Raw genomic sequence first — 26,206 nt, 5'->3', positions numbered from 1 at the left:
TTCACTTTTTAATCCATCCTTCAGCTCTACTTATAAAAGTATATTTTTAAAAGACTGCATCTGAATGACTGTATAACAATGCTACATTTAACATTTAAGAAATCCAATTTTGCAACATCAAAGTATCTTGCTTTGATCTGTCCTAAGCTTTCCACTCCCAAGGCATCTAAGAGGTTAATCACTGCAAAGATTAATTAGTTAACAATTGTACAGCACTTTGAAGTGCTAAATATTATTAATATAGGTATTTGCTTAGTCCCCAATGGTGCACTGCAGGTCATATCACTCCTCAGCATCTTATGCATGGTGTTTTGGGCAGCTGTTCAAAGGTGACCTGCAATCTTTCTAGCAAAATTAAATGGTTTGGGGATCAGTCCCTGGTGATGACCCATTTGTGGGAGTTGTTTCAGAGGGTTTGTCTACACTTAAAATGATAGAGTGGCACAGCTGTGCCTCTGTAGCACTTTATTGTGGACACTCCCATAGGATTCTCCAGTTGGCATAGATAACCCACCTCCCCGAGAGGCGGCAGCTAGGACGACAGAAGAATTCTTCCTTTGTCCTAATGCTATCTACATAAGTGTGAGTTTTAGGGGATGGAACATTTCCTTAGGTAGTGTGCAGGCACCTGCATAGCTGGGCCATGGTCCATGGCAATCCTTGCTATGTGGGCTTTGTGGCCAGTGGATCTGTGTAGTCTTTTGACCCATTGTGCATTCTGTGATGTTGTGCAGTCTATATGGTTTTATAAAAACATGATAATAAGTGAACATAATGTAACTGGGATAGCTTTAGAAAAATATGGTAAAAAGTGAATATAATGTAACTGATATGCTTCATGCAAAAGGTCTCTTGTAAAGTATCATTACAAAACTTATAATCTACTGAGTGTGATCATCCGATTTGTATAAATGTACCACTCTTGTATCTAAAACTAGAAATATAAAATATAACTGAGGGCCTATTGTAATTATGTAAAGTGTGGGCCATTAATGATGGTTTGGAATTTTGATGACTCCCATTGTCTGCAGATGGCTGTCTTTACCTGTGAGTCTTCCTGTATATGTGTGTGCTGGCAAGTGAGTAATGAAGTCTTGCAGTGATATATGATCATGTCACCTGAACTGGAATCCATCTTTAACCTGGTGCTTTTCCAGTGAGGGGGGGTGGAAACCCAGAGGGACAAAGGGTTCCCGCCTTATGCCAAAGATATATAAAGGGGTGGAAGAGAACAAAGGGGAGAGAGGAGCCATCATGAAGAATCCCCTAGCTATCACCTGAGCTGCAACAAGAGCTGTACCAGGGGAAAGAATTGTGCCCAGGCCTGGAAGGTGTCCAGTCTGAGAAAAAAACTTACTGAAGCATCTCTGAGGGTGAGATTATCTGTATTCAGTTTGATTAGGCATAGATTTGCGCATTTTATTTTATTTTGCTTGGTGACTTACTTTGTTCTGTCTGTTACTACTTTGAACCACTTAAATCCTACTGTCTGTATTTAATAAAATCATTTTTTATTTAGTAATTTACTCAGAGTATGTATTAATACCTGGGGGAGCAAACAACTGTGCATCTCTCTCTATCAGTGTTATAGAGGGCGAACAATTTCTGGGTTTGCCCTGCATAAGCTTTATGCAGGGTAGAAAAGATTTATCTGGGTTTAGACCCCATTGGGAGTTGGGCATCTGAGTGCTAAAGACAAGCACACTTCTGGGAGCTGTTTTCAGGTAAACTTGCAGCTTTGGGGCAAGTTATTCAGACCCTGGGTCCGTGTTGGAGCAGATGGGAGAGTCTGGCTCAAGACAGGGTGCTAGAGTCCTGAGCTGGTAGGGAAAACAGGAGCAGGGGTAGTCTTTGCACATCGGGTGGCAGCTCCCAAGGGGGTTTCTGTGATCCAACCCATCACACACTCTACCCACAACCCCATGATGAGACCTACTACTGAGGTCAGACCCATGATATGGAGGGAGTTGCAGAGTCACCCTGCACAGCCTAGAGCCACCCTGGAGAGTAACCATAGTGGTTCTGCTATCTTTTGGTACTTCATATACAGTAAATTCCAACTAGGATACCGAAGAATAAGTCTTTGGCCTGAGTCCAGATAGTTTAGCTAAATTATTGGGCCCTAAACATATTATTTGTCCCCATTTTCCATATTCTATTCCTTTCAGGTTCCAAAAAAAATATATGTAGCTTAGCAAAACCGTCTATGTAACCAATATGTACGATATTCTTTGTATAAACAAAAAACCTGTGAGTACATGGGGCCATAAAACAGCCTATAATACAGACACCAATGATCTAATTTTGATCCAATTTACACTGGTGTAAGTCAGAAATAACACCTTTGACTTGTATGCAGTTAGACCAATATAACAGTGGCATGAGTGAGATCAGAATTAATTCCCCAATTTAAAATCATGAAAAATAATTAAACAGCTATCACTAATGTTAATCCTAATGACAGAGAAAGGTAGTTAGCTGTTCTTTAATGCAGGAATGAAAATTGCTTCAAAATATTTTATAAGCATTTTGTTGTTCTTACTCAGTTCCTAACAAAAATAACCCCATTAAAATATATCTAGTAATATCCACTTCACTACGGTGAAAAGATCTGGTTCCTGATAACAATTAATTAAAAGTCAGATTTTAAACCTGGAACTCCTTCTCCTTCTTACAAATGTTTAAACTTTTGTCTTTAAAAAGAACTACTCTTTTATTCAACAGGGCAAAAATGGAAAACTGCCAATCTGTTATCCAAGATAATGAAGCAATTTCTCAACATGGGGTAGATCACATGAAAGCACATGAAATACAGAGGGATTAAAATGTAAGGAATGTCAGAAGTTTTTACCTTCCATAACTATCATAAGTTACATAGTACTTTTGTTTCAAATAACTTGTTTTGCCTTTCAGGACTTTGAGAATACATAATAAATTAAGGACCTTTTTACATTCCCTATATATTATTGTCTGCCCAAGGATTGCAGGTTCAAACCCTAAATGGATTGGAAAAAAAAAAAGATACCTCACTGTTACATGACTTCAGCTGTTGACACCACTTAGCAAGGAGGTTAGTTGTTGACATTGTAAGCTGAAGAGCTCTTTACCTAGTCTTTGTTTTTTTGTGCTACAAATGGATTAAAGTTAATAAAGCTTTAAGTTTGTCTTTCTACATCCACAGCTCTTATGAAATAACATAACTAATGTTTGTTAATTTGTCTCTTAGCCCCTGATCCTGCTACTACATCCGTATGGGCAGACCCTTACCCCTGATGGAACTCCACTGATTTCAACTGGGGCTTTATGTGAACACAGGGGTCAGCCCAGGAAGTTGTAGAATTGGGACCCTATAAAGCTAAATAAGAAGGAAAATTTTTTTTAAGTTGTGTGTGTGTGTGTGTGCGCGCTTTTATTTTATCTATGCAAAAGGAGATTTTATAAATAGCTGCTATTATTTCAATATCTCGTTTCAGTGAATGAAGTTAGAGCTACTCTCTTAGAACCAGTTCCTGGGAGATGTGTTCAGCACCTCAGAGTTGAAGCTTAAAACCTTGCAGGATCAGTCCCTTAACTATAAAACATTTTAAGCCTTAAATTTACTCATATTAGTAACTAAATACAGTAGTTGGAACTTTTTTTACATTATACTGATATATCCCTGTAAAAAACTTTCCATATGCTTTAGGGAGGATAACTTTCTACTCATCTATTCATTTTAGAGAGTAACTATTTGCATGATAATTAAAGGCAGTCACTGTCCCTACAGCTTGCAGGGAGAACTACTAGTATAAAATTACTATGTGCAGTTTACAAATTACATTGTACAACCAATCTTCAATTTAAGTGTTACTGTACATCTTTCCAAAGAAGAGGCTTAGAAAATTTAGTTAAGACCTCACATACCTGAATTTTGCACAGCATATTTTTAGTTCATTTTTACAGCAAATAAAAATATTTTTGAATTAACTAAAATATATGTATTTTTAACTGTGCTTACTTTGTAATCAACCCCAATATGAAAAGCTATGCTAGTATAACAATAGAGCTAGCAATTCTCTTTTAAGTCATCATGCCATGGGCTCTGAACAAAGTTAATTCAAGGCTTTTGTCAGGAACACAGACTTCAATCTTTCCCAATAATACTATCCCATATTTATTTATTTAAAATCTACATGTACTATAAGTGATTTTCTTATCTGTAGATCTGCAATGTGACATACTGTACTGCAGGTTAGGTAACTTAAGGGTATCAGCCAGATTTGCTAACTTCAAAATTGTACCAGAAATATTATGTATTTGAAAAGACAATCACTGATATATTAAACCAATAAAATCACTCACTGATGTTCAATTCCTTGGCAAGAACTGCCTACTGGTCCAGAAAAAAAAAAGTCTGTTAAATAATTCTGCCCTTCTAAATACTTCTAGTGGATATCTTCTGTTATTTTGCCAGTATTCATTCATGCTTTTTGCATATGACACCAGTCATCCTCATGCCCTGGATCTACAGTTAGTCATAATTTGGATTGTTTCCAGGTCAAAGTTCATATGAACACAGAAGAAATACTTCCAGAAAATACGGTGTCCCTGTGGAAGTGTATCAGCAATTGGGCTTTCTAGCTGATGGGATTGCAGATCAATCCTGAGTAGGCAAAGCACTATAACTATGCTGTAGGGAACAGTCTTCCACTGACAAAGAGATGGACTAGATAATCTAATAGGTCTTTTCCATCACTAAAATCTATAATTCCATGAACTTCCTGCCAGTTGACAATATTACAAGGTTTGACAGGCATTTATCTTCAGAAGAGGGACAAAGATCACTAAGAGTCAGCATCAACTAAAAAGTTCACAAGAGGCAACAGTAGTGGCAGTGGGCAAAACAACCAGAAAACCCTTTCACATTCAGTAAAGCACTCACTACTTGCCACTTTTGTACATGATAAACCAACAGTGATCAAAGCACTAAGTGGAGGAGAAAGGGCATGAGATCCATGTAAAGTCAGTTCTCTACATCAACCTGACTGTAGTAAGGGCAGAGAGGTGCAATGTGGAAATAAAAGAAAAACACTAAGAGCCAAAAAAAAAGCATAAAATTGTATTGTTCATAATCAAATGTATGCAAGAGAGAGAAAATTAAAACCCAAACCTAACTTCTTACAATGAAGCAGGAGCTAGACAAAAAAAAATCAGCTACTGCATTCATCAAGTTTCACCACTAAAGGAGCAATCCAATGGTCACTGAATTCAGACTCTAGAAAAAAGTTACATACCTGTTCGGTAACTGTTGTTTTCAAAACATGTTGCACATGTCCGTTCCACTTTAGGTGCACGTGCACCAGAGCCAAAGATCTTTTTCTCATAGTGGTACCTGTCAGGGTGGTGTATGCACCCTCTGCACCCTTGTGCTGCCAGCCAAGGATGTACAGGAGGTGGACCTGCCCCAACTCCCCTCAGTTCCTTCACACTGGAAGCCATATTGGCTGTTACTCCTATGTAGAGGCAGGAGACACTGGCTCATGGATAGACGTGCAATTCATTTTGCAGAACAGTTATTGAATAGGTATGTAACCGTTTTTTCTTCTTTCAGTGCTCGCACATGTCATTTCCACTTTAGGTGACTCACAAGCACTTCCAAAGGGAGGACGGTATCTGACTACCTACAGAAAGGCTGCAGCACTATTCTCCCAAATTGAGCATTGTGTCTTGAGGCCTGGGAGAGAGCTAATGAGCTGCAAACGTATGAACAGATAATCAAGTCACAGTCCTGCAAATGTCATTTAGTACCTTTGCCAGATCTGACAAAGAGCTCTGTGTAGCTCAAAAACTTGCCTCTCTCACTAACAGAAGTCAGTCCAATAAAAAAATATTACCTCACCCACCTTGTCGTCTCTCTAATAGGCTGCGACCAAAATGGCTACAAAAATATTGCACACAACCGATAGGAATGTGAACCAAGAAAGCAGCCAGTGCTTCCTGTGCTCCTACGGTATGCAAAAACTTTTTGAGGTAGTAGAATGTTAGCAATATCACAGCATAAAAAAGTTACAGGAGATCCAGGAAGAGATCGTATGCGAAGTGACAAGTTGTCCTTTCATCCTGTGAGCAAAAGAGACAAGTAATTGTGGAGATGCCCTAAACTGTTTAGTTCTGTCCAGGTAGAGGGCCCTGTGACCATCTAAAGTCTAAAGCTCTTCTTTAGTGTGAGAGTGAGGTTTCAGAAAATAGGTTGGTAAAGATATAGTCTGTTTCATAGGAAAGTCTGATACCCTAAATTTCTCACTAAAGTGGTATGGATGCAAACGAACATTGTCTTCGTAAAATAAGGCAGGTCAGTGACTAAAATCGAAAGGTTAGCTACCCTCCTGGCCTGAGAAATGGCCAGCAGGAAAGTTACCTTCACTGAGATATGAGAAAGGGAGGATGTAGCTATATGTTCAAATGGATGCCCCATTAAAACTGAAAGAACTAAAATCAGATCACAGGATGGTGTTGGGTCCCTAATGGGAGGAAAGAACCTGTCTAAACCTTTCAAGAACCTAACAGTCATAGGTTTAGAAAACACATATCTTCCCTCCACAGTTAGCTGGAAGGCAGAGATAGCTGCCAAGTTAACTCTCAGGGAACAGATAGAAAGCCTTTTTCCTTCAGGTGAAGCAGGAAATCCAGAATAACCTGGATAGGAGCTTGTGAAGGAGAGACCACTTTTTGCTGGGACCACACAGAGAACTTTGTTTTTCTTAAGGCAAGTATGTAAGTATATCTGGTGGAGGGTTTTCTGCTATTTAGCAGGACATTTTACATTCCAGTGGAAGAGACAGCTTCTTGGTGAGTTAATTACTGAGCATCCAAGCAGTCAGGTGCAGACTGAGCAGATTGGGATGCAGAACCCTGCTGTGGTCCTGGGAAACTGTCTGGGACCTGAGGGAGATCTCAAATAGAAAGCCTTAACAGGTCTGAGAGCCAATGCTGATTGGATGAGGCTGGTGTCACATGGTTTGGGGTGCAATTCAGTAAGAGGTTATTTCATCACTTGCCCTGCAATCCTAGGTGCTTTACAATTTGCTTTGCTGCTGTGGCTGTGGTTTCACTAATCTTCCTTATTCCCTCCCAGCCAGGGCTGACTTTTCCCACTGTCAGGACCTTCCACTCAAGTATAAGATATGTTTTCCCTTGTCTTCTGAGGTCAAAGATCTTTGCCTAAGCAGGTTTCTCACCTGTATTCGCCTATCTCCAGAGACTTCAACTCCCTTTGGTTGAAGGACCCACATTTCTCAGCTTGCAAGAGCATTGTTCACTAGAGAGGGATGCCAAATTCCTGGCAGCATTGAACTCATTATGACTGATCTGAGGAGGCTGCTATAAGTTAGACAGGTGCCTGAGTTATACAGGGGCTGTAGCAACTGTTAACTGCATGGACTGAAGGAAGGAGCACAGGTTGCAGGAGGGAAGAGTTTGGAGAAGGCACTAGGAAGTCAGTATGTAGGCCCATGATGGGAACGCTAGATGCAGTTGCAATATCTCTATGAACAGTTGTTAATAAAAAGCCAGTGTAGTTTTACAAGCATGGAATCCTCTCATGTTGTTACTCAGCACATAGTACATGAAAGAGAAGCCTCCAGATTAGCCTAAGACTGGGAGGATGCGTAGGTGGCTTGAAGACACCTGCCTCCACCCCCAACCCTTGGCTATGAATTCTGTGCTTCAGCTCTAAAAAGACCAGCACAGACTCTCACTCCAGGAAAAATAGGAGATGCCATCACTAGCGGTGGAAAAAAATTGCTCTTGCTAGTGCCTCCAAAATGCTTCACTTCTACATGCAAAAACTCCCACAGACATTTCTGTAAGAAGTGGTTTAGTTGTGATAAATCATTTTAAAAGTGGTTTCTCCACCTTGGTTGCAGATTAATCTCCTATGGGCTACTGCAGTTTTGGAATAAATTCTTCTGCACACTAGTGGGGGGTTCAGCAGCTATGGTTAATGTTGACTCTGTTATTGATTTTTAAACACAGTAACAGCATTTTATTGGTGGAAAAGCAATTCCACTAATTCTTGGTTTTCTAAACAAGAAGGTGCAACACAAACAGAATGAGACTTTGTGGTATTAATTAGTGAGGGCACCTCAGATGTCACTCCTATCCACATTACAACATCTTAATGAATTTGTTGCATGCTATTGGCATGGCTTGGCTCTAGATATGGTCTATGCATTACACATGGTTAAAATTTCATTAATAACTTCCACCCCTTGCAAACAGCATTAGTCAAGGGAGTTTGCTAGTTGACTGTGCAGCTTACATTCTCTATACAAAATCTGGGTCCACGAACCAAGATGATTAAATCAGAGTTTGGTGAAATCAGTAATATTTCCACAAGAATTAGATACTATGGAGGTAAGGATGATACTGCAGAAGTTGCAGACAAATGCCCAGAGAATTATGAGCAGGCTACTCAGTGAGTTTGTTTGGTTCAGGAATTGTTATTATTTCCTACTTAGAGGTTTCTGATTTTCTTTCATCTAGAACCAGCTAACTGCATATTCAACATTCTCTGAAAAATGTAGAATGGGAGACATTAGGAGACACTTCTATTTCATTTTCCATGCTTATATACAGATACCATAGCTGTGCTCATGACTCATACTATAAAACACACTGGTGTGGGAAGCATTCCACCGCACAGTGTGAACTTCAGTCATTCTTCCAGGGATGAACTAAAACCAAACAGTGAAGTACTTGCAACATGAGTAATCTGACATTTAAAGAAGATTTACTCATACAAACAATGAACTTCCTTTCTGTCAGCAGGTTTTATGGTTTCTTTTAAGAAAGTACTAATGAAGGAATTACAGGTTTAACAAGAGAACATGACAGTTGCCAAGATGCTTAAGCAATGCCAGTTGTAGTGAGAAAAAAAGCTAACAAGGAAAGGCTTAAAAGTGATTATAACAAAGCTTTTCAGGAAATATTTAAATATTCTGGTATGCTGGGTTATGTCTCAAGGGAACGGTAATGAGTCAGAGCCTTTCACCTTAAAGTCAGTGGAAAATAGCTTTGAACAGTAGTGACTACAAGTCGTTTCCACCAGGTGGCTGCTCTGTGAGATATGAGTTGCTGGTTTCAGTACAATCCATAGTGCAGTGGTTCTCAGATTTTTGTACTGTGTCCCCTTTCACATATCAACCCTCTGAGTGCAACCTCCCTTATAAATGAAAAACACTTTAAAATATATTATCACCATTATACATGCTGGAGGCAAAGCGGGGTTTGGGGTGGAGGCTGGCAGCTCGCGACCCCCCATGTAATAACCTTGCGACCCCCCTGAGGGGTCCATATGCTCAGTTTGAGAACCGGTGCCATAGTGCCTATGTTCCCACACCACAAAAGCCATCATTGCAAGAACCTTGTTGGCAGCCTCAACAACAAAATTAAAGAATGAATGGATCTTCTTTCGTATGGTGTTTGAAAAGTAACAGGCTGGGATTATAATTGAATTTTAAGATTCAAAAGCCATTCTAATGTTTCTAGGGCAGCTAGATGGATCCCCCTTGTCCTACAACTGTAAGCGTGAATGGGGCAGTTGCCCATGATGTGGTTGTATGGTTTGTACTTCCCCACAGTCACAATTTGGTGCTTCTTTGATTTTCCATTTGTGGAGGTGTGACGGGGTTGGGTCTGTTGTCTGCTCCCCTGTTGGTGTCCAGACCTGCGTTGTTCCCCCCTCAGCATCATCCTCTTCAGGGCACTGCCCTCCGGCAGTGCCCACTGCTCTGGTCTCTCCCCCTTCCAGGGGTCTGGTGTTATCAGCAGGCCTCCGTCTGCACCTGTTCTATTGGCTGGCTGCAGCCTCAAAGTCTAGCCCCTTTGTCACAGGGGCCAGCCACAGCCTGTATCAGGCCACGCTCCTCCTCAGCCAGGTGTAGTACAAGGAGGAATGGGGGGAACCAGGCCCACCCGCTACTCTGGGTCCTGACCCAGGGACCCTCTAGCGGCAGCCTCCTTGCCCTCCTTCTCTCCCCTTGTCAGACTTTGTCCCAGGGCCACTTCCCCTTCAGCCCTGTGCACCTGCTTGGCCCTTTGTAGCAAGGCCTTCAGCCTGGGGTTTTCCTTGGCTGGAGATCCCCAGCTCCTTCCCCAGCACTGCTTTGTCCAAGGTGCTACCTTTCAGCCCAGGAGCCAATCCTCCTCCCTTGGCAGTCAGGGAGAGACTGCCTTTCCTCCTGCTAGGCAGCCTTTATATAGGGCCTAACCCAGCCCTGACTGTCTGCCTCTGCCCTACCCTGATTGGCTCCTAACAGGCCTCTGTTGATTGGCTGCCAGCCTGGGCAGCCTCAAAGGCCTGTTCCAGCCTTTTTCTCAGGGGGTGGGGCACCGCCCCACCACAGGAGGAAATAACCTTCTGTGTATTGTCTGAATGCAATTGGTGCAGTCCATTGTCTACCAGGAAGACAGAACCCTGGGACTTCTTTCATTGGATCGTCAATCAAGACTTTGTTTGGGATGACAGCCTTCACATGGTCTCCCCTGTTAAGTGCAAAAGCACTACAAATGTCATCAACTCGGTGACTGAATGACCTTATAGGACTTCCTCATCAAAAAAGCAATTTCAATAAAGGCCCATGTCAAGGTCAAACCTTCCTTCCAGTAGGCCCATTGTAGCTCAACATCGAGGGCCTATCCAATGCAAATTGCAATTACATCACAATGATCCTGTGGGCTCAAAACATTGATGTCCTTGCACTACAAGAAACACACCTGGAGAGTGAAGGCCACTGATCAAAGATCAACAGATATGTCCTCGTATCTGCAAGCCATCATCGCAAATATGGCCTTGCAATGTATGCAAAACATGAACTTAAGTACTCCATCCAGGTCATGCTTATCACGAACCTTTACTCAAGGGGTTGGCAACCTATGGCACGCGTACCAAACATGGCACACAAGCTGATTTTAAGTGGCACGCAGCTCCCTGCCACGGTCCCAGCCCCCAGCCCCACTCAGCCCCCCTGCCCACCACTCTCCCCTGAAGGGGCAGGAGGCAGAAGCTTGGTTCTGTGGCAGCCAAGCTTTCCCCCTCCCCCACTTCTTCCCCCAGTGTGGTGCTTTCCGGCCCCTCCGCCTCTCCGTCCCTGGCCAATCAGCTGATAGCCCTAGCGAGCGGGGGGGGGAAGAGCAGCAGCGTGCACACAGCTCCGTTGAGGACGCAGAGAGAGGTAGGGACGGAGCCTGGGGGAAGGGGGTGGAACGGGGCATATCCCCTCCAGCCCCCTGCCTTGAGCTGCTCAGGGCAGGGGGCTGGGAGCACCCCCACAAGCTGAGCACCCCAGCCTTCTGCCCTGCACCCCCCACACCTCCCAGCCTCTGCCCTGAACCCCCCCCACCCCAACACACACCCAACCTTCTGCCCTGCACCCCCCCCCCAGCCCCCAGGCCTCTGCCCTGATCTCTGAACCTCCCCCCACACACACACACACCCCAGCCCTCTGCCCTGAACCCCCTCCCCCAGTCCTCTGCCCTGACCCCTGAAACACCCCCACCCCCCAGGTCTGGGGTCCCGGCCGCAGGCCCTGAACAGCCCTCTGCCGGCCTAGGTGAACAGACCCAGGCTGGCAGTGGGCTGAGCAGGCTGGTGGCGTAAGATCAGCATTTTAATTTAATTTTAAATGATGCTTCTTAAACATTTTGAAAACCTTGTTTACTTTACATACAATAGTTTAGTTATACAATATAGACTTATAGAAAGAGACCTTCTAAAAATGTTAAAATGTATTACCGGCATGCAAAACCTTAAATTTGAGTGAATAAATGAAGACTCGGCACACCACTTCTGAAAGGATGCCGACCCCTGCTTTACTCAATCACCATCAAGATAGGTGATTTGACAGTCTGAAACATGTACCAGCCATCATCAATAAAATGGCCATGTTCAGTGTTAGCAACACCAACCCATCCTACTACACATGTCAGTGATTTCAATAGCCACCATATTGTGAAGCTATAACAAGAACTACCGTGGCAGAGAACAGCTGACATCCTGGGCTTTCACTGAAGATCAGCACCTCTTTTATGATGCCAAAGACCATGGAACATTCAGGTCAGCCCTATGGACGAAGTACTACCCTCTTGACCTTTGTTTTGTCTCATGCGATATTAGCAGCCATCCAATACCATCTACAAGGTCAGTTCTCAATGACTTTTCTAACAGCCAACACCATTCAATTGTGATTTGTTTGGCTTACAAGGTCCATTCATTCAATCCCTCCTGAAATCATGCTGGAATTTACAGTCTGCTGACTGGTCCTGCTATGTGGCAATCGTAGAGGGATCAATAAACCAGAGCCCACCATATCCAGTTTATTACCACCATTTTGTAGGCCTACTAATATTAGCCACCAAATCGAGTAATATAATGGGCTTCAGAAAAGCATTCACTCTCTGCTAGACAGAAGAGAGTGAGGCATTCTTCTGTCAATATCAGGCCAACAAAAGCCCCCAGACCATAAGGGCATTGATGAAGTCTTTGAACTCAGCAAGAAGAAAAAAGGTGGTGCAAAACCATGATGGCTCTTGACTTCACAGGGTCAAGCTGCAAAGATTGGAAGCTCCTCCATCTTTTAGACAGTGCATCTTCAGCAGCTTACAAACCAGCTCAAGTAAGTGCAGATGCCATCGCTGTACAGTTAATTGCCAATTTCCATGTGCGGATGGATAAAAACAAAAGGCAGCAAGTCCACAAACAATTTTACTGTGCACTAAATCAGTACTAGTTGTCTCCACCTCTTTCTACCCACTACACAGTAGATGAAGAGGACAAGGGTTTGTCCTACACTAAGTCTAGGAAAGTGGCAGGAATTGATAGAATATATCCAGAATTTCTGAAGAACTTTGGTCCAAAGGCAAAAAGGTGGCTGGCAGACTTCTTCAGCAACATCCACTCTTCTGGCATAAAATTAAAACAGTGGAAGGTAGCTAAGATCATAACCATTTTGAGGCCTAGAAAAGCTACTAGCCCATCTCCCTCCTGAGCTGTTGCTATAAACTGTTGGAACAGCTCTGACTTCAAAAGTTACAGCTGATACTGGAGCAACTGGTTACCAAAGAGCAGGCTGGATTTAGAACCAGTCACAACTGCTGTGACCATGTGTTGGCCTTAACCAGCTATACAGAATCCAGGTATCAGCAAATTTAAAAATAGCAGCAGCATTCATTGATCTTTCTTCAAGAAACAATACTGTATGGTGCGGAGATCTCCTGCTGAAGTTATCATTAGCTTTCCCATGCCAATCAATCATCATTGAGATGCTGAGTAACAGAAGATTCATTATACACCTTGGTGAATCTGCTAGCAAATAGTGGATACTGAACAACAGCCTTCCAGAGGGATCTGTTTTAGTGCCTGCACTGTTCAATCTTATACCAGTGACATTCTGGGTCACATCATCCCATAAATACATTTGTGCAGATGACACTGCACTAGCACCACAAACGTCCTCTCTGAAGGCCACAGAAATGGTCATATACAGTGACCTCTGGACATTTGAGACATATTTTAAAGCCTGGCAACTAAAATCCAGTACTTCGAAAACACTCATCTCTGCCTTCCACTTGAACAACCATGAGGCCAAAGTACCACTGAAAGTGGACTTTTGTGGTCTGCCTTTATCGCACGACCACAATTCACGGTACTTTGGAGTTAGCCTTGACTGGATGCTGAGCTATTGCCAACACCTTGAAAACACCAAAAAAAGATAAAAACAAAGGTCAACATCATTCAGAAACTCACTGGCACATCTTGCGATTGTGATGCACACACACTTCGAATGTCAATACAAGCCCTCATTTTCTCAACAGCAGAGTATTGCATTCAGTTTGGTGCAACAGCTCCCACACCAACCACACTGACACTGAAATCAGTTCCCTGCTCAGGCCTGTTAGCAGTTCTTTCAAATCAACACCAATACCATGGCTCCCAGTTTTAGTGGGAATCGTATCAGTCAACATCAGGCAAGATGCTGCTATGGATGGGAGTACAGTAAGATCCTAGCCAGCCTGCCCCTACTGATACACCAAGATCTCAGTGAATGGATAATGAAGAACGAACAACTCCAAAAAGTAAGCACACTGAGGGATTGGCTACATGGGGAAATTTACTGGCATATCTCAATGAGGACACTATAATTATACCACTATAACTCTCTGCATGGACACTTATTTGAGAATAAGAGTGCCTTTTTTCTATTTTAGCTTAAATTGCTTTCAAAGCAGGTAGTCATGCAGGTAAATTTCCCCATGTGGCCAAGCCCTGACAAGCTGATATGCATGGCTGTATCTATCCTGGGGATAAATAAAGGACTTTGGTCAATGGGGCTGTTAAAACAGCACTTTTCACAAGCACTAAATGCATTCTACAAATTAAACAACAACAATTATATAAGTTGCATTGAACGAATTGCTGGTTTGAACTACTTATTCAGACAGCTCTGAAAATGAGCTGGGAGAAGCTCCAACATTTGCTATACTGCTATATTTTTCATTAGAAAACTTGATGATTTAAGACTATTTTAGCTCTGTAAATTCTGCAGTCTTAAATGTGTGGTGTATTGTTCATTTGCCTAAATCAGACTAGAGATTCCATAATTCTGCAAATAAACCTTTCTAGTTATGGAAAGAGGACATCTACTAGTGTGGTATGAGGACATCAAATGGGTGTATGGAGAAACGTGGTTTTTTTGGTCTTTTCTCAGACTGAGCACACAATACATTCACCTCCTAAAGTTTCCATAGGATCTTCCATCCCTTGCTTTCTCAGAGAGCAGCACAAAGTGAAAAAGAATTTTCCATATTATACTTAAGATTTTCCTATCTGCTCTTTCTTAGGCTATGTCTGCCCTACAGCTTAGGTCAGCATAATTTATGTCACTCAGGGGTGAGAATAAACCACCTCCTGAGCTACTTAAGTTCACCAGCATAAGCGCCAGTGTGGACAGAGCTATGTCGGCAGGAGAGCTTCTCCCACTAACATAGCTACTGCCTCTCGTGGAGGTGGCTTTATTGTGCCAACAGGAGAGCTCTCTCCTGTTGATATAGAGTGTCTTCACCAGATGCGCTACAGCAGCGCAGTTGCAGTGCTGTATTGTGTAGACAAATCCTTATCCTCCCAGTTGTGGGCACTGGCACATCATCTGCTGCTAGACTTGTTGCCAAAACCTAGGTGAAATCAAGTCCAACCGACATTATAGACATGAAACATGTTTTGTTTATCTTTTGAAAAAAACACTCCCCTTTAACTTAGGATGACCAGATGTCCCTTTTTTAAAGGGACAGTCCCATTTTTGGGGACTTTCTTATATAGGCGCCTATTACCCCCCACCCCCGTCCCATTTTTTCACAGTTGTTATCTGGTAACCCTACTTTAATCCAACCTCTTTGAACTAGGATTGGGCCATCTTTAAAGTTATTCTCCGTTTGGCTCACAGAGGCATGGAGAATATATTTGGGATTCAAGCTGAAACTGCTTTAACCCCCCAGTAAAACCCATGAGGCAGCAGTCTCAGTTAGGAAATATCCATGAGGATCCTCTTGCAATGATTCTACCTCGTTTCTCCCCCACCCCCAGCCAGTTTTCCTGAAGGAGGCAAAGGGTGAAGTTTGTCCTCCACAGAAAGGCTCTGGGATGTAGCCACACACCTTGTGTATCTCAGGGGATCTGTGGAGGGCCCTGCTCTCTGGCAGTGCAATTTCATTGGAAAGCCCCCAGGGGAATCTGATGGAACTGCTTCCAGTGGATATGGATAGGACAACAGTGATGCCCAAAAATTAGCTCTCTCTCGTCTTTCCACCTTATGTGCCAGATCTTAGTCATAGCCCTCCTTGCTCACAGAAGCATGGGAACTATCCAGCTCTATGATTCTCTGGCTTATAACAAGTAAATATTCCTATAAACTTCATCAATGGTAGGTATTTACAGATTTTAAAAAAGCCACTAGCAACCTCAGAGGATTCCCTTCAAATGCTCAGGTATCAGAAAGAATAATCCCGTTTATAGTATTAAAGGATTTAATGGAAAGCTATTAAAAGTGAAGCAAGATAGCTACTACTGATGAGGTCTGAATCGTGCTTGGCAATGAAAAGAGAAAGATAGCAAAGAAATATGAAAAGAAAGCTACTGACAAAATTGAAAGAGTCTCCATTCAGTTTGTGGTTTTTCATTTTCCCACAATTTTCAATTATTTGTGTGTCCTCTGATTGTGACTTTTTACTGAAAAACTTTCAATCAGAGCTTCAGCTATTAAATTACCAGAGTTTCCAGTAAAAACTAAAATGCTGAGATACTGATTTAGCATTTATTTATTTAAAAGTCAGAGGAAAGCATTACAAATTTATACAGACTTAAATTAACAGCTTCCCTCATCAGTTTTCTCCTATCCCACTTTGCAAACTTTGATATTTTTCAATAGGTGTCTAAAGGAGCATGATCATGACATGACAAAGTCCTGTTCACTTATTTCCTTATGGACTTGCATCAGTGATGGTGCCAGCACAGTTCCAGAAATGTGTAATATAGATATCAGATACATGCACAATTTCAGAAAGGACGTCTGACAAAGCTCTGAGGATATTGTTTGTGCCCCACCATTGTAGTGCCCTAGTCCCAAGTCTTTAAACATTATAGCCTGGTTTGCAGTCTGGCTCCTTTCTGACACCTCTCCTGCAACGGAGGGACTGGAAAGCAGCTGAAGTCCCCCAGCCAGAAATTACATTCACATGGGAGGCTTCCCTGGGCAGCCTAGGTCTGCTGTAATGCCTGTATGCCACCCTGTCTTGCAGGCACAGTGTAGAAATGTGTTGTGGGCCAGAGAAGTTGTGCCTGAGCACACTGTGCTCTAAGTATTCTGGTCTGCTGGACAGTCCCTTGGGGTATATCTAACCTACAGCTGGGAGCAAGCCCTCCAGTAATGCTAAAAATAGCTGTGTGGATGTTGTGGCACTGGGCTCAGACATACCCTACCCGGATTTCAAGTTTGGGTGGCTAACCAGCTGCAACCTCCACATTCCTATTTTTAATGCACTAGTGTGACACAAGTCACAAGTCCTTCCACCTGAGATGGGAGGCTCACTCCCAGCTGCAGTATAGACATATCCTTGAGGACCATTACAGCACAGGCTTAAGTTAGAGCAGCCATTGGATTGGTGGCCTCTCTTGTTTCTTTATGACATATAAAGAAGCCCCCAACATTTTTTGTCTCTTCTTCTCTCATTCCCCTGAAAAAGGAGGGTGATGGGAAGGTTCTACTTTTTATTATTATTATTTATTATTATTAACACTAGAAAATCAAGTCTTGTCTACCCTGAAAGACTCAAGAAATTTGTCAATAACTTGGTTATAGAACTAAAATACCACCTACACTAGAGACTAATGGTGTTCAGATCAAATCCCCTTTCTTAATTGTAATTGTAGTATAGATGGGTTCTTAGGGTGTGGGCTGCATTTTGGTCATCTTGGTGTAGAGCAAAAACATCGTTCTGAATGGTTCAATAGCCAAATGGTGGCTATTGATATATTTAATGTCTTGGAGATAGAAGAGTTGGATTCGTGTTCTGTGTTTAAAAGATCTCTCCTGCTTAGCTCATCCTAGAATAACAAAAGGTACACCTCAACAGTTCAAGAGTGTACCAAGTACTATGAACCTCAGATGACTGAAAGTCATCAGATTTAAACTATTCTACCCTACTGAAAATCCAATTTTGTATCTGAACTCCATGACAGTATACCTTTAAACTTCATATTTATGGCTATAGTAATTTCATATGAGAGGTTTTAACTTTGTGTATTATATAACATTCCCATTACACACTTCTGCTTTTTTAGGGTCTTTGTACCTTTGATGTAAAAATGTGCCCTGGGGTGACACTTATCATTCAGTGATTCAGCTTTGGGGAAAGTAAAATTAGTTTTCATCTGTTTTTCAAATACGAGCCCCCCCCCCCCAAAAAAGAAAAAGAAAATAGTTTCCTGGTTTTAGATGTTTTTGTACTTTTCTAATTTAAAGCCAGTATTTTTAATAATAAAAATTTCAGGCTCCTGAATACACATTTGCGAACCTGCTAATGACTCTAATGAAGTCTTTAGCACAGGACCTAACAAGCTTTTAATGATTGTGACACTTACAGTTCCACTGGGATTGCAATGGCCCAATTACAAATATTTGTTTCCTTTTTAAAGAAAACGGAAATATAAACTAATTCAAAAAATCTACATGTTAGCATAGCTGACAAACTGACAAGAAGAAAAGAAATTTGGAGTTTTAAGATCAGACATTCCAAGCGTATATTGTTATTTCTAAATAAAAAGCTCTGAGAATAAACCTGGCATTTTTACTTCTCATGAACTGTAATAAAGATACTTCAGGCAAGATGGTGACCTGCAGAATATTATGGACACTGATGCATCAGAAGAAAAGAAACCCAGCTTGATTCTCGGATACCAGGTTGAGTTTGTAAGGTTGGAATCTATAGAAGACACCTGCTAACTTGTAAAAGGTGCAATTGATCCCTGTGCATAGGGTAAGCACCAGGACTATGGACCATTCATCCATTTAAACCCTATTTTGAATTCCATGGGTTGTACCTATGTTTGTACAGTGCCTACCGCAATGGGGCTACTAGACATTGCCACAATACAAATAAATAAATAATAATAATAATAAATAACAGGCCATCTGAACAGAGTTGAATTTCCCCCAGACAGAGGTGAATTTTACCCATACTAAGCAAATGTGCTATGTAATCCTTGAACCACAAAAGAACCTAGAAAATGTTAAAGGGAATTTATATTGATTGTAAAGACTGCACTTCCAAGAAGTATTTTCTTCTGGTGAGTAAGTACAATAATTCCCTACAGTTTAGATAACAGCTGCTAAATAATCATCATCAATGTACCTATCAACATTGTGGCTCAACATAAAATTGATTCTATAATGTTTTAACAAGCTGGTTATGAGAACTGTGATTGTTTCATTGATCTTTATGCATGAGCTTAACATGAAGAGATATTAAAAAAAAGAGGAAAATAAAGTTTCATCAGAAAAATAAAGAAAACATCATCTTTTAACACCTGTCAACAGAGAATGTCAAGTACTTTTTGGAGATAGGCATGGTGAAGACTTTTTTGAATGAGTCAATAAAGTAATGGAGGAAGGAGAACCAGTTGACATAATTTATTTAATTTCCCAAAAGCCCTTCGACAAGGTCTCTCACAAGAGGTTACTAAAGAAGCTAAGTAATCAAGGAATGAAAGGCAAAGTATTATCTGGGTTGAAAAAACTAGCTAGGAGACAGAAAACAAATTACAGGATTAAATGATCAATTTTCATTTTAGCAAAAGATTAGCTGTTGGGTGCCTCAAGCTTCTGTAGTAGCCCCATATTAATATATTTATTAATAACCTTCAAAGATGGGCAAGTCATGAGGTAGCAAAATTTGCAGATGACAAAGTTATTTAGGTTAATCAGGATCAAAAGGGACTGAGGAACTTCAGAGAAACCTAAACAAGCCAGGTGAAAGAGCAACATGATGACAAATGAAATTCAATGTCTACATATACAAAATAATACACCCTGGAAGAAAAAAATTAAACTATTCTGACACCTTAGAGAGTTCTGAAGTAACTGTATCAACACAATTGAGGGAACTGGACATCACTGTAGACAGCTCAATGAAAACCTCTGCTCAATGCACAGCTGTGGTCAAAAAAGCTAACCAGATGTTAGGATGCATAAGGAATGGGACAGAGAATAACACCAAAAACATAATACCTTTTGTGACAAAGTTCCTCTATCTTGGGCCTGGTCTACACTAGGCGTTTATGTCGAAGTTAGCGCTGTTACATCGAATTAACCCTGCACCCGTCCACACCGCGAAGCTATTTAGTTCTACATAGAGGTCTCTTAAATTCGACTTCTGTACTCCTCCCCGACGAGGGGAGTAGCGCTAAATTCGACATGGCCATGTCGAATTAGGCTAGGTGTGGATGGAAATCGACGCTAATAGCTCCGGGAGCTATCCCAGAGTGCACCACTCTGTTGACGCTCTGGACAGCAGTCCGAGCTCGGATGCTCTGACCAGCCACACAGGAAAAGCCCCGGGAAAATTTGAATTCCTTTTCCTGTCTGGGCAGTTTGAATCTCATTTCCTGTCTGGACATCGTGGCGAGCTCAGCAGCACTGGCAACGATGCAGAGCTCTCCAGCAGTGATGGCCGTGCAATCTCAGAATAGAAAGAGGGCCCCAGCATGGACTGATCGGGAAGTCTTGGATCTGATCGCTGTGTGGGGCGATGAGTCCGTGCTTTCCGAGCTGCGCTCCAAGAAACGGAATGCAAAGATCTACGAGAAGATCTCTAAAGACATGTCAGAGAGAGGATACAGCCGGGATGCAACGCAGTGCCGCGTGAAAATCAAGGAGCTGAGACAAGGCTACCAGAAGACCAAAGAGGCAAACGGACACTCCGGATCCCATCCCCAGACATCCCGTTTCTACGAGGCACTGCATTCCATCCTCGGTGCGGCCGCCACCACTACCCCACCACTGACCGTGGACTCTGAGGATGGGATATTGTCCACGGCCGGTTCCTCGGACATGTTAGCGGACGGGAAAGATGAGGAAGGAGATGAGGAGGACGAGGCAGTCGACAGCGCTTACAACGCTGATTTCCCCGACAGCCAGGATCTCTTCATCACCCTTACAGAGATCCCCTACCAACCGTCCCCAGCCGTTAACCCGGACACAGAATCTGGGGAAGGATCAGCCAGTAAGTGTTTTAAACATCTAAACATTTATTTTTAACAGAACAGGAATATTAAGAATAACAACAATGGGTTTCTCATGATTAGTTTGCCCTAGGCGCTTAACGTTTCAGTCCTGGGCAGTGCAACTATTGAAAAAAAATCTAACAATGTCCAGTTTAGCATGATTGTTCTGCCCAAGCCGCTCTACTGTTTAGTCCCTGCCAGTGCAGCTACAGTAAAATGCGGTCTATATGTCCGGGGATAGAGCAGAAATCCTCCTGGGACATCTCGAGGAAGCTCTCCTGGAGGTAATTGGAAAGCCGTTGCATCAGGTTCCTGGGGAGAGCGGCCTTATTGGGTCCTCCGTAGTATGACACGTTTCCGCGCCACGAGACAATCAAGTACTCAGGGATCATTGCCCTGCACAGCAGGGCGGCATACGGCCCTGGTCTTTGGAGGCTTTCCCGAAGCATTCTTTCTTTATCGCTGTCTGAGATCCTCATCAGGGTGATGTCGCTCATGGTGACCTGCTTTGAATTAGGTAGGGGAATGTTAGTGTTGGGACTGCTTGCCCGTTCCTTTACAGAACTGTAACCGCTGGTTTGCAGCCACGCGGTGGAGGCGGGAGAGGGGCAGCCTACAGGGATCGTTCCCGGGGACAGCCGCGAGGGGGTGGGACAGGGGCAGAGTTCCTGCTTGCCAGATTGCTGGCAGCAGGGACTGACATTGCTTTCAATGTGAAAGGAGGCCAGTGCTAATATTAAAGTTTTAAGCTGCCACAAGTCTACGGCTTACCATGTCTTCCTGCTACACAAATTCTGGTGTCCTGCCCCGCTTCTCAGATCTGCTGTGCAAGACCCCAGGCACTGAATTCGAAGGCCGAGAATTCAACCTTGTCCTGAGTGCGCATGTGATAGGTGCTGTGCATGGTCTTGTTCACAGAGAAAGACTATGTTCTTTGTTCACAACCACATTTATCTTTCTGAGGAATTCACTCCCTTTTTCCCATTCCCACAGCCACATCTGCGACTGTCTCACAACCTAGCCTGGCATCACACTCCCAGAGGCTAGCGCAGATTAGGCGTAGGAAGAAGAGGACACGGGAGGACATGTTCTCGGAGCTTATGGGCTGCTCCCGAGCCCAGGCAGCACAGCAGACCCAGTGGCGGGAGAACTTGTCCCAAATGCACCAAGCACACATGGAACAGGAGGAGAGGTGGCAGCAGGAAGACCAGCAGGCGACTCAAACGCTGCTTGGACTAATGAGGGAGCAAACGGACACGCTCCGGCGCCTTGTGGATGTTCTGCAGGAACGGAGGCAGGAGGACAGAGCCCCGCTGCAGTCTATCTGTAACCGCCCTCCCCCGCCACCAAGTCCCATACCCCCCTCACCCAAAGTCCAAAGAAGGAGGGGCGGCAGAGTCCGTGCAAACTCTCACTCCACCCCTGCAGACAGCTCTAGTAGTAGAAGGCTCTCATTCCCCAAAATTTGACAAGTTCTTTCCTTCCCGCCTCACACAAGCCCCCGTCCAAGTTTCACCTCCCAGTTCCATGTGTAGTTGCTAATAAAAAATACGTTTCTGTTAATTACTGTTTCCATCATGTTCTTTTGGAGGAGGGGGGGAAGGGGGTTGGTAATTGGACAGGACAGTCACCTTTGGCAGGGTACATAGGCGGGGGCAGGTCCAGCAGCAGGGCACATACACAGTGCAGTCACTAGTTACCCTGGTCAGTCTGGGAGGTGGTTTTCATGTTCTGTGGTGGGGGGTGGGTTGCTCTGTGACTTTGTGGCGGGGGAGGGCAGTTACAGATCTTATGCGGCGGTCCTTATCCTGGATCACAGAGCCACGCAGCAGGGGATCTGTAACCGTCCTCCCCCTGCCACAAAGTCACATAGCCCCCCCATACACACAGTCCCGATCAGGAGGGGTGACAGGCTCCGTTGAAACAACCAGTCCACCACAGCGGAGCCTGTCAATCCTAGAGTTTAGAAGCGTCATTTGCGTCCCTACACTACACCCGCTCCCCACCACAGTCTGCATCCCAGGTTTAAAACATTCCCGTGAAAACAGTAATAAAGAAAACGGTGTTCATTAACAAAGTAGAAGTGATTTTATTTCTAAACGTGTGTTGGAAGGGGGTGAAGGGGGTATGTAACTGGAGAGGATAGTCAACATTAACTGGGTAAAGAAACGGGGGCAGGTTCAGCTTCTCTGTACACTAACTTAAAAGTCACAGGTTACCCTGCTCAGTCAGGAACCTAGCTTTCAAAGCCTCCCGGATGCACAGCGCGTCCCGCTGGTCTCTTCTAATCGCCCGGCTGTCTGGCTGGGTGTAATCAGAAGCCAGGCTATTTGCCTCAACCTCCCACCCCGCCATAAAGGTCTCCCCCTTGCTCTCACAGAGATTGTGGAGCACACAGCAAGCTGCTATAACAATGGGGATATTGGTTTCGCTGAGATCACAGCGAGTCAGTAAGCTTCTCCATCTCCCCTTGAGACGGCCAAAAGCACACTCCACCACCATTCTGCACTTGCTCAGCCGGTAGTTGAAGAGTTCTTTTTCACTGTCCAGGGCGCCAATATAGGGCTTCATGAGCCAGGGCATTAGCGGGTAGGCTGGGTCCCCAAGGATGACTATAGGCATCTCCACATCCCCAACAGTTATTTTGTGGTCCGGGAAGTAAATACCTTGCTGCAGCCGTCTAAACAGACCAGAGTTCCTGAAAACACGAGCGTCATGAACCTTGCCCGGCCATCCAACGTAGATGTTCGTAAAACGTCCCCTGTGGTCCACCAGTGCTTGCAGCACCATGGAAAAGTAGCCCTTTCTGTTAATGTACTGGCTGGCCTGGTGGTCCGGTGCCAGGATAGGGATGTGAGTTCCATCTATGGCCCCACCGCAGTTTGGGAATCCCATCGCTGCGAAGCCATCTATGATCGCCTCCACGTTTCCCAGGGTCACTACCTTTGACAGCAGTACATCAACGATTGCCTTGGCTACTTGCATCACAACAACCCCCACGGTAGATTTGCCCACGCCAAAGTGGTTCGCGACTGACCGGTAGCTGTCTGGCGTTGCAAGCTTCCAGAGGGCTATGGCCACTCGCTTCTGGACAGTCAGGGCTGCTCGCATCCGGGTGTCATTGCGCTTCAGGGCAGGGGACAGCAACTCACAAAGTTCAAGGAAAGTTCCCTTCCGCATGTGAAAGTTTCGCAGCCACTGGGATTCATCCCAGACCTGCAGCACTATGCGGTCCCACCACTCAGTGCTTGTTTCCCAGGCCCAGAATCGCCGTTCCACGGCATCAACATGACCCATTGCCACCGTGATGTCCTCGGCGCTGGGTCCCGTGCTTTCTGAGAGGTCTGTGCTACTCTCAGACTTCAGTCCCTCACCGCGGTGCCGTAGCCTCCTCGCCTGACTTATCTGCATCTGCCTCAGGGAAAGGTGGATGATAAGCTGCGAGGCGTTGAGAACGGCCACAACTGCAACGATGGTCGCAGCGGGCTCCATGCTCGCAGTGCTGTGGCGTCCGCGCTGTCACTGACTAGAAAAGTGCGCGAACTGATTTCCCGCCGGCGCTTTCAGGGAGGGAGGGCGGGAGTGATGGACGGATGACGACAGTTACCCAAAAGCACCCTGGACACATTTTTTTTTACCCAGAAGGCATTGGCGGCTCCACCCAGAATTCCAATGGGCAGCGGGGACTGCGGGAACTGTGGGATAGCTGCCCACAGTGCACCGCTTCCAATGTCGACGCTTTCCCCGTTAGTGTGGACTCACAAAGTCGAATTACTGTCCTTAGTGTGGACACACACGTTCGACTTTGCAATATCGATTCCAAGAATTCGATTTAAGTAAAATCGAACTACTCTCGTAGTGTAGACATACACTTGGTGGGTCCTGCGCTTATTGGCAGATTTTCTTGCCTCAGAGATTCACCATGTGGGTTGGGGAACAGCTCAGAGACCTTCCCCTCTGGAAGAACCCACAGTCCAGGTCAATTGGGAGGTTTGGGGGGAACCTGGGCCCGCCCTCTACTCCGGGTTCCAGTCCAGGGCCCTGTGGACTGCAACTGTCTATAGTGCCTCCTGTAACAGCTGCATGACAGCTACAACTCCCTGGGCTACTTCCCCATGGCCTCCTCCAAACACCTTCCTTATTCTCACCACAGGACCTTCCTCCTGGTGTCTGATAACACTTGTGCTCCTCAGTCCTCCAGCAGCACACCCACACCCACACCCCTCCTTGCGCCTCTTGCTCCCAGTTCCTCACACTCACACCACAAACTGAAGTGAGCTCCTTTTAAAACCCTGGTGCCCTGATTAGCCTGCCTTAATTGATTCTAGCAGCTTCTTCTTAATTGGCTCCAGGTGTCCTAATTAGCCTGCCTGCCTTAACTGGTTCTAGCAGGTTCCTGATTACTCTAGTGCAGCCCCTTTCTCTGGTCACTCAGGGAACAGAAAACTACTCATCCAGTGACCAGTATATTTGCCCTCTACTCCTGTACCCCACTGGTCTGGGTCTGTCACACTTTACAAAAATCAGTGGTGCAGCCTCACCATATATTTAGTTTATTTTCTCTCAGGGGTAGCGCAGTCATTTGACAATGATCACCTAAGTAGATATTGCATCCCCTATGAACAGCTCCTCCAGTAGTTTGTTTGTGTACTATTTATGGTGCGCTGTTGTGCAAATATGCTATGCACTGCAGGATAGCAGTGCCAACTTGCCTGCTACCATGCCCTTGCTCCACACATTGTGCATTCCTACTTCTGGAAAACTAAAAGGGGACATGCTGGAGATTCATGGGCAAAGCCAAATATGATAGTTGCATGAGGAGTAAGATCTTTTGGCCAATAGTAATGGCCTCCATACAGTTACTACTGATGGCGGTATACAGTTGCAGAAGTACATCTGTTGTGCTAATATGTAAAGTACACGTGCCTACATATAATTTTGGAAAAATCTAAATTTCTAATATGTAATTACATGACACACATATGACCATTTGGAGTTTTCACATACCAGTCAAATATATAAAAAAATAATACTGTGTATTCAGCATATAGAGAAATGGAGCTGAGCCAGCATAAGACAGAAGGAGAGGGATGGAGGCATTGAACATAGTGTGGGACGGTGACAGTTGGCAATGAGAAAAATCAGGTAGGGAACTAACCGGCACAAGGTTAGGAAGCTGGGAGAAGGTGTAGCAGAATGAGGGAGAGGGGAAGAGCTTGGCCTCACTAATGGAAACCTCCAGTGCTTTTTTCAAATCAGACAGTCTATTATAAAAAAGGGGTTTAAAAATAACCATTTACAGTATAAAACAATAAATCCTATTCATTCCATGGAGGCTGCTCCTGTTTCTGTGAGCAGATAAAGAATCTTTCTCTCTTGCACATGCACACATTAGTT

The 26,206-nt window shown here is 44.0% G+C and overlaps 2 protein-coding genes and 1 long non-coding RNA gene across 4 annotated transcripts in view; 2 read left to right on the top strand and 1 right to left on the bottom strand.

Moving 5' to 3' along the window:
* The window catches only part of TJP1 (tight junction protein 1), a 377,953-nt gene that overhangs the window by 266,320 nt on the left and 85,427 nt on the right, over positions 1–26,206 (bottom strand). The gene's annotated exons all lie outside the window — the stretch shown is intronic.
* Positions 2,723–3,051, top strand: LOC122174030 (uncharacterized). Its single transcript, XR_010590735.1, has 2 exons — positions 2,723–2,827; positions 2,914–3,051. It is a non-coding gene; the product is annotated as an uncharacterized LOC122174030 (long non-coding RNA).
* Positions 19,929–22,739, top strand: LOC135973940 (myb/SANT-like DNA-binding domain-containing protein 1). The gene is made up of 2 exons (XM_065559510.1): positions 19,929–20,808; positions 21,803–22,739. Exons 1-2 carry the CDS (start codon positions 20,232–20,234, stop codon positions 22,276–22,278), a joined length of 1,053 nt encoding a protein of 350 aa, XP_065415582.1. The 5' UTR covers positions 19,929–20,231; the 3' UTR covers positions 22,279–22,739.

The sequence above is a fragment of the Chrysemys picta genome, chromosome 10, assembly GCF_011386835.1.
Source record: "Chrysemys picta bellii isolate R12L10 chromosome 10, ASM1138683v2, whole genome shotgun sequence".
In the NCBI taxonomy this organism is placed as follows: Eukaryota; Metazoa; Chordata; order Testudines; family Emydidae; genus Chrysemys; species Chrysemys picta.
This window is presented reverse-complemented; position numbering and strand designations above follow the sequence as displayed.